The sequence below is a fragment of the Nerophis ophidion genome, linkage group LG12 (assembly GCF_033978795.1).
Source record: "Nerophis ophidion isolate RoL-2023_Sa linkage group LG12, RoL_Noph_v1.0, whole genome shotgun sequence".
In the NCBI taxonomy this organism is placed as follows: domain Eukaryota; kingdom Metazoa; phylum Chordata; class Actinopteri; order Syngnathiformes; family Syngnathidae; genus Nerophis; species Nerophis ophidion.
The window spans coordinates 5,366,680-5,381,498 of NC_084622.1; the positions used below are offsets into that span (position 1 = coordinate 5,366,680).

General features: G+C 41.5%; 1 protein-coding gene across 4 annotated transcripts in view; it reads right to left on the reverse strand.

The window, feature by feature from the left end:
* Positions 1–14,616, reverse strand: part of tubgcp6 (tubulin gamma complex component 6) — a 71,376-nt gene extending 56,760 nt beyond the window's left edge. For 3 of the 4 annotated variants that reach the window (XM_061916732.1, XM_061916729.1, XM_061916730.1), the window contains exons 1-5: positions 14,314–14,616; positions 4,176–4,247; positions 2,144–2,949; positions 519–682; positions 201–411 (exon numbers count right to left, since the gene is read on the reverse strand). In XM_061916732.1, the coding sequence (XP_061772716.1) occupies positions 201–411; positions 519–682; positions 2,144–2,929 (1,161 nt within the window). In that variant the 5' untranslated portion in view covers positions 2,930–2,949; positions 4,176–4,247; positions 14,314–14,616. The remainder of the gene's footprint in view (positions 1–200; positions 412–518; positions 683–2,143; positions 2,950–4,175; positions 4,248–14,313) is intronic. The other variant, XM_061916731.1, reaches the window with a different exon arrangement.
* Positions 14,617–14,819: the final 203 nt, after the last annotated feature.

Genomic DNA, 14,819 nt, shown 5'->3' on the forward strand with positions numbered 1-14,819 from the left:
GCCTACTACTACCCAATCATGAAAAAAATAAAGGGTGACATCAAAACAGTAAGTAACACAAAGAACACACAACGCATAAATTCATATTTGTATCCAACTACAATGTTAAAATGAATAGTAAGACCTACTCTAAACATACAAAAAAATTCGGAATGACCACATATGTTCACATTCTTAAGCTCACGGCGACAGAGCTATACCTTATTGAGAAGAAAAGTAGACGATGCAACGCCGATAAGCACGTTCAGGAGGTCGCCCACCAGCGTCTGAGAGTCCAAGTACAGCGGAAGGATTGGGGGGGTCGCGCTTGTGTTGACCACCCTCATCTCACCCTCCCACAGTCGATAAATCTGGTCGAAGGCCTCTCTGCCGCTCTCGCTCAGATACAAACGGTCTCTTTTCCCGGGCGGCCTAGTGTACGAGGTACATTTGGAGAATGTATTCAGTCATGTCGCAAATTATGCAGTGTCAACACCTGTGCGAGGGACTTATCTAAAACATTTACAAATTAGACGAACCAGCCAATAGTTTCCCAGCAACGGCGTACTCCAGGTTGAAATGTTTTCAAAGCCTCCCACACGTCCAACTCTAGACTGGGGCTGGGCTCCGACAGAGAGTCCGGGGTCAAATTGGATGCAGACTGGAAGCCTTCATCTTCAGACTGATCCAAGCATGGTGGGACCTGCAGTGAAATGATACAACACGTTTCCTTACGTCTTTGCCAGGGGGTTGCATAAATTACACTTTCTCAACTCCAGAGAGTAGCAGGCATCTACAAACGCTGTTTCCATGAGTTGGGAAATCTTGTTAGATGTAAATATAAACGGAATACAATGATTTGCAAATTATTTTCAACCCATATTCAGTTGAATATGCTACAAAGACAACATATTTGATGTTCAAACTGATAAACGTTTTTTTTTGGCAAATAATCATTATCTTTAGAATTTGATGCCAGCAACACGTGACAAAGAAGTAGGGAAAGGTGGCAATAAATAAATACTGATAAAGTTGAAGAATGCTCATCAAACACTTATTTGGAATATCCCACAGGTGTGCAGGCTAATTGGGAACAGTTGGATGCCATGATTGGGTATAAAAGCAGCTTCCATTAAATGCTAAGTAATTCACAAACAAGGATGGGGTGAGGGTCAACACTTTGTAAGAAAATTGTCGAACAGTTGTGATATCCTTTACACACAGATGTCACTTTTTGATGCCGTACGCCTGAGGGATCAAGGGTCACGGGCATTCAATGTTGGTTTTCAGCCTTGCTGCTTACGTGCAGTGATTTCTCCAGATTATCTGAACCTTTTGATGTTACGGACCATGGATGGTGAAATCCCTAAATTCCTTGAAAAAGCTGGTTGAGAAATGTTGTTCTTAAACAATTTGCTCACGCATTTTTTCACAAAGTAATGACCCTCGGCCCATCCCTGTTTGTGAATGACTGAGCCTTTCATGGAAGCTGCTTTTATACCCAATCATGGCATCCACCTGTTCCCAATAAGCCTGTTCACCTATGAGATGCTCCAAATACAGTAAGTGTGTGATGAGCATTCCTCAACTTTCCCAATCTTTTTTGCCACTTGTGCCAGCTTTTTGGAAACATTTTACAGTCATCAAATACCAAATGAGTTAATATTTGCATCAAATAGAGTTTTCCAGTTCGAACGTTAAGTATCTTGTCTTTGCAATTTATTCAATTGAATATAGGTTAAAAAGGATTTAAAGTTAAAGTACCAATGATTATCACACACTAACTAGGTGTGGTGAAATTTGTCCTTTGCATTTGACCCGTCCCCTTGATTACCCCCTGGGAAGTGAGGGGGGCAGTGGGCAGCAGCGGTGCCGCACCCGGGACTCATTTTATGGTGATTTAACCCCCAATTCCAACCTTTAATGCTGAGTGCCGAGCAAGGAGGCAATGGGTTCCATTTTTTTATAGTCTTTGGTATGACTCGGCCGGGATTTGAACTCCCAACCTACCGATCTCAGGGCGGAAATTCTAACCACTAGGCCACTGAGTAGGTATGATTTGCAAATCATTGTATTCTGTTTTTATTTACGATCTACACAATGTGCCAACTTCTTGGTTTTGTACTTTTAGCACATAGTTGAGCAGATGAACAAGAGTCCCTACCCTGATGCTGAGCCCAGTCACGTCCACATTACTGGGCATAGGAGGCATGTCCAGTCTGATGTCCAAGTCTGAGGTTCGGCTGTGGTGCAGAGCTCCAAAAAGAGTAAGCCTGGTCTCCCGCTCAAATTTTTCCTCCGTGTCTATTTTAGCCCTTAGTGCCAATAAACCTGTGCCTGGCTCAGCATCCATCAACCTCTGAGTGACACACCTGCTCTCCAACGATGCCCACTCCTCCGCACATATTAGCCCCCATGCCCGGGCCTCCAGCCTCTGCAGCTCCTGGCTCTGGTAGGGCCATGGCAGAGGCCTGCGCAACACGGGCCTCTCCCGCCTCATATAGTCCCGACTGAAGGAGGACGGGGGTGGGGGAGTGGCGCCCGCGAGGTGGACCAGGAGCTCCAGCACGGCATCTACCTCGCTCAAGCCCGAGGCGGCTCCCTCCGGGAGCTTCTCCAGCTGCTCTTCCAGCTTCTCCGCCTCCTCCTGGCAGCCGGCCCTTCTCAGGTCGAAACATATCATGATGACTTTGTTCCTAGGAGGTGTACTCGGCATCGGGCCCACGGCGGGAAGGGCTTTGGTGCCTTCTTGGAAAAGCTTCGACAGCAGGGAGCCATAGGCACGCCTTTTTAGAGCTCGGCGGAAGCCCTCCCGTGAGACACCTCCCACTGCCCTGCGCTTCCATGACACCCCGGCGAGGCTGCTGTCGCACAGGGCAGCCAGCAACTCTGTGATGCTGGAGCTACTGCTGCAGCTGGACTTTGTGGATTGCTGAGGGATAGGGTACATTGTGGCTTTCCTTCTTCAGCCTGGATTACAGAAAACATCACACACAACATCAGGGGTATGCAACTGAATTGTGACTGCAAAAACATTTCTCAAAGATTCTGTTCATGACAAGAGAAATCTGCTGCAAAATCACAGGTTAAAGATGGTCTATGACAGGAGAGATGTGACGTTTTTAATAATCTGCAACATTTAGTGTAATGCAGTGCTTCACAAATAGTGAGACGCATAGTGTTTCAGTATTTTCCTAAGACGTGTAGAAACGCCAACACCAAGCCAAACCGGAGCCAATGAGGAGAACATTGTTGTAAACTTGACCGTTTACTTGTAACAGTTCTTCTTGTTTAGCGGTGAAAGCCACGATTAAAGCATACAATAAATAAAAAAACAACATTAGCTACAATTTAAACAATTACAGTAACTATTCTGTTTATTTACACAATAACATTACCAATACAAAAGTAGTGACAAATAATTATGCAAGGATTATTAACAACTGCCTTTGGGGCAACACAAGATAAAGTATAACTTTTAGTACTGGGCTAGGTGGACCATTAAAATTCTGGACAAGTAATAAGGCTATTGGTATTTTGTTTATCCATCAGACCAGCGTAATTATGCCACAGTCACTTTCACTTCAGCTGCTAGGCAAAAAAAAACCATCTCGGAATAACCACAAATAAGGAATCAAGTTTGTAACACGACAACATTTCCTCCTCAAAGTCAGGCAGGCTAATAAGAGCCATGAACACGCTTTACTAACCACAGCCGCTGCTGCGCTTTCTCTTAGCGGCCCAGTAATCCACAGACCAATGTTAATCTACTCAAAAAAGCGAAAATGTTCAGTTATATAATAATCCATAAAGTTGCTTTGAAGCATTATAGCATCCGCGGGCGGTTCTCTCTCTCTAGTTCGTTCTGTCTCTTGACTCTACAAATTGGACGAACAAGCATTACCCTTGACTACTACTTACCGGATTTCTACAGAACGCAATGCCGTCCCACTTTTTCCGTTTTTATTCAAGTCAATCTATCTGTTTGCTAAGCCTGCAGTACAGCAAGGCCATGGCGTTTCCATTCCGGATCCATGCGCTCAATATATGCAGAGCTTCTATTTTTGCGTTCGCCACAAACTAGGCAGATCAATTCTGCTAAAATCTGCGTTCGTCGAACAGGAAGTCAAGCACAACCATTTGGGCGGGAACGGACATGAAGTAAACTTGCCAAAGGTTTTCAAACGTAATTTCACCTTGTTGACCCAAATGCTGATTCTGAAGTTGCAAGAATGCAGCTGGGATAGGCTCCAGCACCCCCTGCAACCCTGAGAGGGATAAGTGGCAGAAAATGGATGGATGAATATAAATTAGTAACAAATAAACCACAACAAGTAAAATAATAATAACAATAAGTTAACATAACAACAATATAAAAACAATAAAATTTATGTCGTTCCCCGTTTTAAAGCCCCACTTGAGAATGTTCAGTTTTGGTTGATTTTGGCGGCGCCAGTGGACCAAAGCGGTCGTGTTTTCCGTGAAGAAAGATCCCATTTCCAATGAAAACCAGCACATTGCGTCGTAAACGGTCAGAAACTACTGTCACGTACATACAAACCCTGTTTCAATATGCGTTGGGAAATTGTGTTAGATGAAAGTTTGAAAGTGAAATTCTTTCCCATTTTTGTTTTATGTAGAGCTTCAGTCGTTCAACAGTCTCCGCTGTCGTATTTTACGCTTCATAATGCGCCACACATTTTCGATGGGAGACAGGTCTTGACTGCAGGCAGGCCAGGAAAGTACCCGCATTCTTTTTTTACGAAGCCACGCTGTTGTAACAATTGTCTTGCTGAAATAAGCAGGGGCGTCCATGATAACGTTGCTTGGATGACAACATATGTTGCTCCAAAACCTGTATGGACCTTTCAGCATTAGGGGTGCCTTTACAGATGTGCAAGTTACCCATGCCTTGGGCACTAATACACCCCCATACCATCACAGATGCTGGCTTTTGAACTTTGCGCCTAGAACAATCCGAATGGTTATTTTCCTCTTTGTTCTGGAGGACACCCTGTCCTCTGTTTCCAAATATAATTTGTAATGTGGACTCGTCAGACCACAGAACACCTTTCCACTTTGCATCAGTCCATCTTAGGTGAGCACGGGCCCAGCCAAGCCAGCGGCGTTTCAGGATATTGTTGATAAATGGGTTTGGCTTTGCATAGTAGAAATTTAACTTGCACTTACAGATGTAGCGACCAACTATAGTTACTGACAGTGGTTTTATGAAGTGTTCCTGAGCCCATGTGATGATATCCTTTACACACTGATGTCGGTTTTTGATGCAGTACTGCCTGAGGGATCAAAAGTCCGTAATATCATCGCTTACGTGCAGTGATTTCTCCAGATTCTCTGAACTTTTTGATGATTTTACGGACCGTAGATGGTAAAATCCTTAAATTCCTTGCAATAGCTCGTAGAGAAATGTTGTTGTAAAACTGTTCGACAATTTTCTTACAAAGTGTTGACCCTCACCCCATCCTTGTTTGTGAATTACTTAGCATTTCATGGAAGCTGCTTTTATACCCAATTATGGCATCCAACTGTTCCCAATTAGCCTGCACACCTGTGGGATGTTCCATATAAGTGTTTGATGAGCATTCCTCAACTTTATCAGTATTTATTGCCACCTTTCCCAGCTTCTTTGTCACATGTTGCTGGCATCAAATCCTAAAGTTAATAATTATTTGCAAAAAAAAAATGTTTATCAGTTTGAACATCAAATATGTTGTCTTTGTAGCATATTCAACTGAATATGGGTTGAAAATGATTTGCAAATCATTGTATTCCGTTTATATTTACATCTAACACAATTTCCCAACTCATATAGAAACCGGGTTTGTACAAAGTGACACAATAATACCACAATTATTCAGTAGGACTGATCTTTCCACATTAGAAAGGTACTTATTATACTCAAACGCTTTATTTGCGGTTTGCAGTCGTCACAATGTTTTTTTCTTTATACATTACTTTATACAGTACTTCTTCATACAGTATTTTGTTTGACGTTTTTCTACCTATATAGCAGTAATTGCACGAGGTTGTTAGACTTCCGTCTTTTTAATGACGTATGTCGTAAAGCCAGTCAGCATATTTGTAGTTTTTTGTGAGGGAGGGTTCCTGCCACCCTCCTCAACGTCACTCAGTGGTAAATGGTAAATGGTTGTACTTGTATAGCGCTTTTCTACTCCTTTTTAAGCAGCCCAAAGCGCTTTGACAGTATTTCCACATTCACCTATTCACACACTGATGGCGGGAGCTGCCATGCAAGGCGCTAACCAGGACCCATCAGGAGCAAGGGTGAAGTGTCTTGCTCAAGGACACAACGGACGTGACTAGGATGGTAGAAGGTAAGGATTGAACCAGTAACCCTCTGATTGGTGGTTCTTCGCCACGCCGTCCCCACTAAAAGTGCCACTAAAAAAGCGATACAGACCCCCTCAACTAGTTGTAAGTCCATGTAGCGTCCCAAGAGTTATGAAAATATTTTATGAAGATTGAAAAGTTACTTTGTGCTGCTTTAATTGTTTTTTATTAAATTCTTTAAACATTTTAAACTTTTTTCACCACCATAGAATGTGTGCTTGTTTAAATATAATGTTTAAGTAAATGCAAAACTCCTTACATTTATTGGTGCAATACATCTTTGGACAATTTTGACCAGTATTTTAGGTCAAAGCATAATACATTTGTAAATGAAACAGTAAGTGCTTTAAATATATTATGTTTGTGTCAGATACTTTTTTTAAAATCTTTATTTTGTTACCACAGTTAGACGAGATGTGGCACACCGCACTATTATTGTGAAGGGAGAAAGTGTGCTTTGCTGTTGTTCTCAGCTTGACAAGTATAGAGGCGACTTAAAGCTTTACAAAAAGGGAGAGCGCTTATCAAGTTGCGACTGTCGTTTGTACATTAATGTTACCTCCATGAATGATGTTGTTCACAACAACACAAACAAATGAGCTGTGTTGTGGGTGTATGTATTGTTGTTGTTAGCTTTAACCTCTTGGTTAAGTTCCTGTTTCAAGGGGTCTTTTCCACATTGTTCAGTTCAACACGGGGCGGTTGAGTGTCGGGAATGAATGAGCCGTATCAAACACATTACTTTCTCCTCACAATGACAGCATTTCTCTCACATCTATGTCAATTTCCACGATATTCTGCATTCAATGGCAGATTCCGTTTTATTTTTATTGGCCAATTATGTGACTACGTCCGCGGTTAGGACAACGCGAAAAATCAAATGCCTTACTTCTTTTGTGGACTTAGTAATTATTGATTAGGCCTATTTGCGCAGTGTCAAAAAGTAGCAACCATGGTGACGTCCAAAACTTCGAGTAGAGGTGCTCTTTTTTTTTCCCCACTCGATCACTCCTCATCCGTTTTACCGTTACAAGCTCCAGAATTAGCATGTACGTTGCGCAGCCCAGTGATTGATTTTTTTAGATTATTATATTATCATAATCATGAATAGCCATAATGGAAATTGAAATTAAAATGTGATTAATTATCCAGCCCCAGGTCCTGTGTCAAATGCCAGCTGATACACCGTCTACAAACCTTGCCAGGGATGATTTTTACTGTTAAGTTGTTGCTTGCTACAAAAAATTAAGTCTTTGTCCTGCAAGGAAAACCTGTTGTTTTTTTCACGAGTTAAGTCAAGTGAATGCTGTCACAGATGCGCCCGTATTGATATACGGCAAAGCTTGAGACGTTCCATGGTGTTTACTTTATCACATGATTTTTGCAGATTTGCGAGATCTCGTAAAAGTCTGCACTATTTCGCTTCAAGGCGGAGCCGCAACAAAACGGCAGTGGAGATTGTCGTACAGCAGATTGCGCTGCCGTTCCGTGGCGATTATGCACCATGGCCGTGACGCGCCCTCTGGAAATCAGGTTTGTCGTTTTGTTTATATAGTACATACTACACTGACACTTACATCGGGTGCTGTCAACACTTAATATGGCCTCCAGTCCGTCACTCAAATACGTCCGTGTGCAACATAAACACATAATTCCTATTGTTACAAAATGCACACTCACCTAACATGCCAAATGATTGTATTGATTTATATTACATATTGGATATATCATGTAAAATGTATGTGCTCTACACATAAATGCCATACATGAACGTTGATTCCAGCTGAGTGTAATTGTAATGAATACAACGCCGTGATAGAGCTGTGTGATCTTTACAAGATGATGACAAAACGGCATTGCACCTCGCGCTGCACGCACAGTTTATTCAAGACTTTAAAAGCAGGTGTTGATAACATTTTGCTGGTGTGTGATATTACCTGATGTTGCTGGTGTACAACCTTTTGTGCTATAGAAAATATTAGGGCTGCGAATCTTTGGGTGTCCCACGAATCAATTCAATATCGACTCTTGGGGTCGCGATTCGAAAATATATCGATTTTTTCGATTCAACGCGATTCTCGTTTCAAAAATTATATTTTTTAGATTCAAAACGATTCTGTATTTATTCAATACATAGGATTTCAGCAGGTTCTACCCCAGTCTGCTGAAATGCTAGCAGAGTAATAGATTTTTTTTTAAAAAGCTTTTATAATTATAAAGGACAATGTTTTATCAACTGATTGCAATAATGTAAATTTGTTTTAACTAATAAACGAACCAAAAATATGACTTATTTTATCTGTGTGAAAACACTGGACACAGTGTGTTGTCAAGCTTATGAGATGCGAAACAAGTGTAAGCCACAGTGACACTATTGTTCTTTTTTTTTATTTTTTATAAATCTGAATCAGAATCGGCTTCATTGTCATTACACAGGGTAACGAGATTGAGGCCATTCCATACAGTGCGATGTGTGCATGCAAGAAAACAATGTGTACACCGAAGAGAAGGCAGTTATGAGGGTCAATGGGGCAGTCCGTTCAGGGTGGTTTGGCCCTGGGGAAGAAGCTGTTCTTCAGCTGTTCTTTAAATGTCTAATGATAATGTAAATGATGAATTTTTAATCACTGCTATGCTGAAATTATTACTATTATTGATACTGTTGTTGATAATATTCATTTTTGTTTCACTACTTTTGGTTTGTTCTGTGTCATGTTTGTGTCTCCTCTCAATTGCTCTGTTTATTGCAGTTCTGAGTGTTGCTGGGTCAGGTTTGGTTTTGGAATTGGATTGCATTGTTATGGTATTGCTGTGTAGTTGTTTGTTTGATTGATTAAAAATGAAAATTGATTCTGAATCGCACAACGTGAAGTGAAGTGAATTATATTTATATAGCGCTTTTTCTCTAGTGACTCAAAGTGCTTTACATAGTGAAACCCAATATCTAAGTTACATTCAAACCAGTGTGGGTGGCACTGGGAGCAGGTGGGTAAAGTGTCTTGCCCAAGGACACAACGGCAGTGACTAGGATGGTGGAAGCGGGAATCGAACCTGCAACCCTCAAGTTGCTGGCACGGCCACTCTACCAACTGAGCTATACCGCCAACGTATTCGATTCGATTCGATTTTTTCCTCACACCCCTGGAAAATATGGTAATAATAAATGCATTTTTTCACATCTTTGTACTGATACATAACGTTGCTGATAAAGAATATTGATATTGATATCGTGCATAACTGCAAGGTGGAGTGTGACAGAAAATAGTTGAGTTGAGGTCCTGTGTCAAATGCCACAGGGAGGAAGGGGCTTGGTTCCTGAGAGTTGTGTATGTTTATTTGACCAGGGAGGATGTTTACTGTTATGTTGTTGCTTGCTACAAAAAATTAAGTATTTGTCCTGCAAGACAAAACTGTTTTCTTTTTCACCAGTAAAATCAAGTCAATGCTGTCAGACGCGCCCGTATTGATATACGGCAACGGTTGAGACGTTACGCTGTGCTTAATCTATCACATGATTATTCGAGGACTTAAAATATCTCATAAAAGTCTGCGCCATCTCGCTTCTTGGCGAAGCCGCAACAAAACGACCGTGGAGATTGCCGCACGGCAGATGGCGCTGCCAGTCCGCAGCGATTATGACTCGTCTTGTGGAAATCAGGGGTTAGCCGTTTTGTTTATATAGTAGATACTACACTGACACATACATCAGGTGCTGTCAACACTCAATATGGCCTCCAGTCCGTCTCTCAAATATGTCCGTGTGCAACATAAACACATAACGATTCCTATTGGTCCAAACTGTACACCCACCTAACATGCCAAGTGATTGTATTGATTTATATTATATAAATCATGTGAAATGTATGAGCTGTACACATTAATGCCATACAAAAACATTATTTGCTGAGTGTAATTGTAATGAATTAAATGCAGTGATAGATCAGTGTGATTTTTACAAGATGATGACAAAACGGCATAGCACTATGCACTGCACACAGTTTATTTAAGACTTTAAAAGCAGGTGTAGATAACACTTTGCTGGTGTGCGGTGTTACCTGATGTTGCTGGTGAACAACCTCTTGTTCTAGTAAAATTACCGTAATAATAAATGCATTTTTTTCACATCTTGGTACCGATAACGTTACTGATAAGGAATTTTGATAATGTGCCATAACTTCAAGGTGGGGCGTCCCAGAAAATAGTTGCGAACCATTGGTCTAATGTTTTCAACCAAACTCGCAGGTTTGTCTTGCACCATTTTTAAATAATGAAACTTAAATAATAGATATCCGCTTACTTTTTGCAACTCAACGCTAAGAAAACGGAAATGGTGCTGTTACACACCGACACCTATTTAATAATACCACCTTAACATTTGACAACCAAACAAATACACAAGGCGAATAGCTAAATAACCTGGCTATTATCTTCGACCCAACGCTCTCGTTTGAGTCACACATCAAGACGGCCTTCTTTCCTCTCCGTAATATCGCTAAAATGTGTTCAATTTTGTCCACCTGCTAAGCTGAGATCATTATTCATGCATTCGTTAGGTCTCGTCTCGATTACTGTAACGTATTATTTTTGGGCCTCCCTATGGCTAGCATTAAAAGATTACAGTTGGTATAAAATGCGGCGGCTAGACTTTTGACAAGATCAAAAAAGTTTGATCATACTACGCCAATACCGGCTCACTTGCACTGGCTTCCTGTGCACTTAAAGGCCTACTGAAATGAGATTTTCTTATATAAACGGGGATAGCAGGTCCATTCTATGTGTCATACTTGATCATTTTGCGATATTGCCATATTTTTGCTGAAATAATTTAGTAGAGAAAATCGACGATAAAGTTCGCCACTTTTGGTACTTCCTGAAAAAGCCTTGCCTTTACCGGAAGTCGCAGACGATGATGTAGCAAGTGTGGGGGCTCCTCAGATTTTCACATTGATTTTAATGGGAGCCTCCAACAAAAACAGTTATTCGGACCAAGAAAACGACAATTTCCCGATTAATTTGAGCGAGGATGAAAGATTTGTGTTTTAGGATATTGATGGCGAAGGACTAGAAAAAAAAAAACGCGATAGCATTGCGACGTATTCCGATGTTTTTAAACACATTTACTAGGATAATTCTGGGAAATCCCTTATCTTTCTATTGTGTTGCTAGTGTTTTAGTGAGTTTAATATTACCTGATAGTCGGAGGGGTTTGTCCAAGGGTGTCTTGACGACACAAGCTCAGCTGATATCCGGTAAGTGGCGACTTTTTAACCACAATTTTCTCACCGAAACCTGCTAGTTGACATTTGGTAGGATCCATGTTGGCTTGACCGCGCTCTGATCCATAGTAACGTTTCACCTCCAGGAATTTTAAATAAGGAATCACCGTGTGTTTGTGTGGCTAAATGCTAAAGCTTCCCAACTCCATCTTTCTACTGTGACTTCTCCAATATTAATTGAACAAATTGCAAAAGATTCAGCAACACAGATCTCCAAAATACTGTGTAATTATGCTGTTAAAGCAGACGACTTTTACCTGTATGCGTGCGTAGCGCTCATATTTCCTAAAAACCTGTGACGTCCTGCGTACACGTCATCATTACACGACGTTTCCAAGACGAAACTCCGGGGAAATTTAAAATTGTAATTTAGTAAAGCCGTATTGTCATGTGTTGCAATGTTAATATTTCCTCCTTGATGTATAAACTATCAGACTGCGTGGTGGGTAGTACTTGGTTTCAGTAGACCTTTAAGATGCGACTTTAAGGTTTTACTACTTACGTATAAAATGCTAAACGGTCTACCTCTATCTCATCTTGATGATTGTACTGTACCATATGTCCTGGCAAGAAATCTGCGTTCAAAGAACTCCGGCTTATTAGTGATTCCCAGAGCGCAAAAAAAATCTGTGGGCTATAGAGCAGGGGTGCCCATTACGTCGATCGCGAGCTACCAGTCGACCGTGGGGGGTGTGTCAGTCGATTTCCAGCCAGGCTTTTAAAAAAAATAGACCTAAAAATTAGTGATCATCAATCTTCACCAACACGTCACTTAAATGACATTCACGGTACCCGAGGGTCTTGTGAGATGACGCTGGCTGCTGCAAGATCATTATTATGAAAATATGACCGAGAGGAAGGCGAGAAACACTTTTTATTTCAACAGACTCTCGCGCCGTACCTTCCGTCAAAACTCTAAAGGCCGACTGCACATTTCCTATCTTCACAATAAAAGCCCTGCTTCATGCTGCCTGCGCTAACTAAATACAGAGTCTCGGAAAACTGGCGTGCACAAGCGATCCCTCAGAAAGCTGGCGTGCACATCACTTGTGCACGCCAGCTTTCCGAGACTCTTATTTTGTTAGCGCAGGCAGCATGAAGCAGGGCTTTTATTGTGAAGATAGGAAATGTGCAGTCGGTCTTTAGAGTTTTGACGGAAGGGACGGCGCGAAAGTCTGTTGAAATAAAAAGTGTTTCTCGCCTTCCTCTCTGTCATTTGTTCATAATAATGAACTGGCAGCAGCCAGCGTCATCTCACAAGACCCTCGGGTGCCGTGAATGTCAATCAAGCAAGCTACGGAATTTGCCGCCAATGTTTTTCTTGTAAAGTGTATGGAAGCTGGATGAATTAGATGCCAAAAACCAACCACTTTCATGTGGTATTGTACAGAAAGGACAACTTTTTTTCTCCTCCATTTGAAAATGTGGGCGTTATCATCATTACTGTCTGATTCCAATCAATGCAAGTCATCAGAATCAGGTAATACACCAACTTATATTATTGTCTTTGTGAAAGAAAGACATCTATATGTGTTACACATGCTTGTATTATCATTAAACACAATTAACTTGTTTACAAAAATGTCTCTTTCATAAATAAATAAATATAAATGATATATATAAATGAGGTAGATCCCCTCGAGTTGGTCAATTGAAAAGTAGCTCGCCTGCAGAAAAAGTGTGGGCACCCCTGCTATAGAGCATTTTCTATTCGGACTCCAGCAATCTGGAATACCCTACCCGTAACAGTTAGAGATGCTACCACAGTTGAAGGAATCAAGTCCCATTTTAAAACTAAGTTGTATACGCTAGCCTTTATATAGACCCCCCCTCCCCTTTTAGACCAGTTGATCTGCCGTGTATTTTTTGCTCTGCCCCCCTTATCCTGCGTGGAGAGGTTATTAGGTGACCACAGATGAGACGCCAGCTGTTCAACGTCGGGACCCGGGGTGTGCATCAGTCGATGACGTCTCTGCGTTGCTGACTTGTCTCGACTCAAGATGATCCCCCGGTGGCCCCACTATGGACTGGACTCTCACACTATTAACTCGATCCACTCGACATCCATTGCATCGGTCGCCCGGGGGGTGCGGGGGAAGCGGTCCCCTAAATCTGAGTTCCCCTCCAAGGTTTCTCATTGTATCCCATTGGGTTGAGGTTTTTTTTGCCCTGATGTGGGATCTGAGCCGAGGATGTCTTGTGGCTTGTACAGCCCTTTGAGACACTCGTGATTTAAAGCTATATAAGTAAACGTTAATGGGTTCTTCCGAGGATGTTGTAGTCGTAATGATGTGTGCAGTCCTTTGAGACATTTGTGATTTGGGGCTATATAAATAAACATTAATTGATTGATTGATTGGATAGATTTTTGGACCGCAGTAAATAATCCATTCATCCATTTTCTACCGCTTGTCCCTTTTAGGGTCGCGGGGGGTGATCGCAGTAAATAATAATACAGCTAATTTGACAGACAACACTAAAGCAAACATCAACACAAATCCATACAGACAAATAGTGTCTGCAATTTGAGTTTTTTTTATGATTACAGTATATAATAAAGTAGCGTTTACAGCACTCAACACAGACACACCCACAAAACATTTAGCAACAAGGTAGCTGTAGCTAAAAAAAAAAAAAAAAAGCAAGCTTTTGGAACGAAGTAGAAACTTTGATTTGAAGTATTTACCTTCACAAACTGTTGTCAGCTCATCCAGCCTGCAGTTCTCTCCTCTTGGGCTCCGCATTGGGTCAATCCATTAAGCATACATGCTAACGTTCTTGTTAGCATTAGCAACAGTGCTGGATTTAGCTATTGTGCTGTTCAGCTCTGGCGCTTCCCATTAACAAAGCCGGTAAGCCAGTCTACTTAAGTCCATTTTACCGCTAAAGTTTTTAATATTTAGCGTCAATTAACTGCGGTTAAACACGATATGTGTGGCTCATAAAGGCGAGCTTGTCATTCATCTTCAAACCCGCGGAGTTCCGGGGAGGTTCTAACGAAGGTGATTGGACAAGAGGGAACCCTTACATTCTTTGATTGGTTGGAATTATTCCATGTTTCACGCTTATTGGTCTAATGTGTCGGTGGGAAACACCGCTTTCGAGATGTCGCGTTTACGTGAAAGTCAAAAAATTGGAAACCTTTAATGTGCTAGGCCAGGTTGTAGGCAACCAAATAGGTTGAAAGAGCAA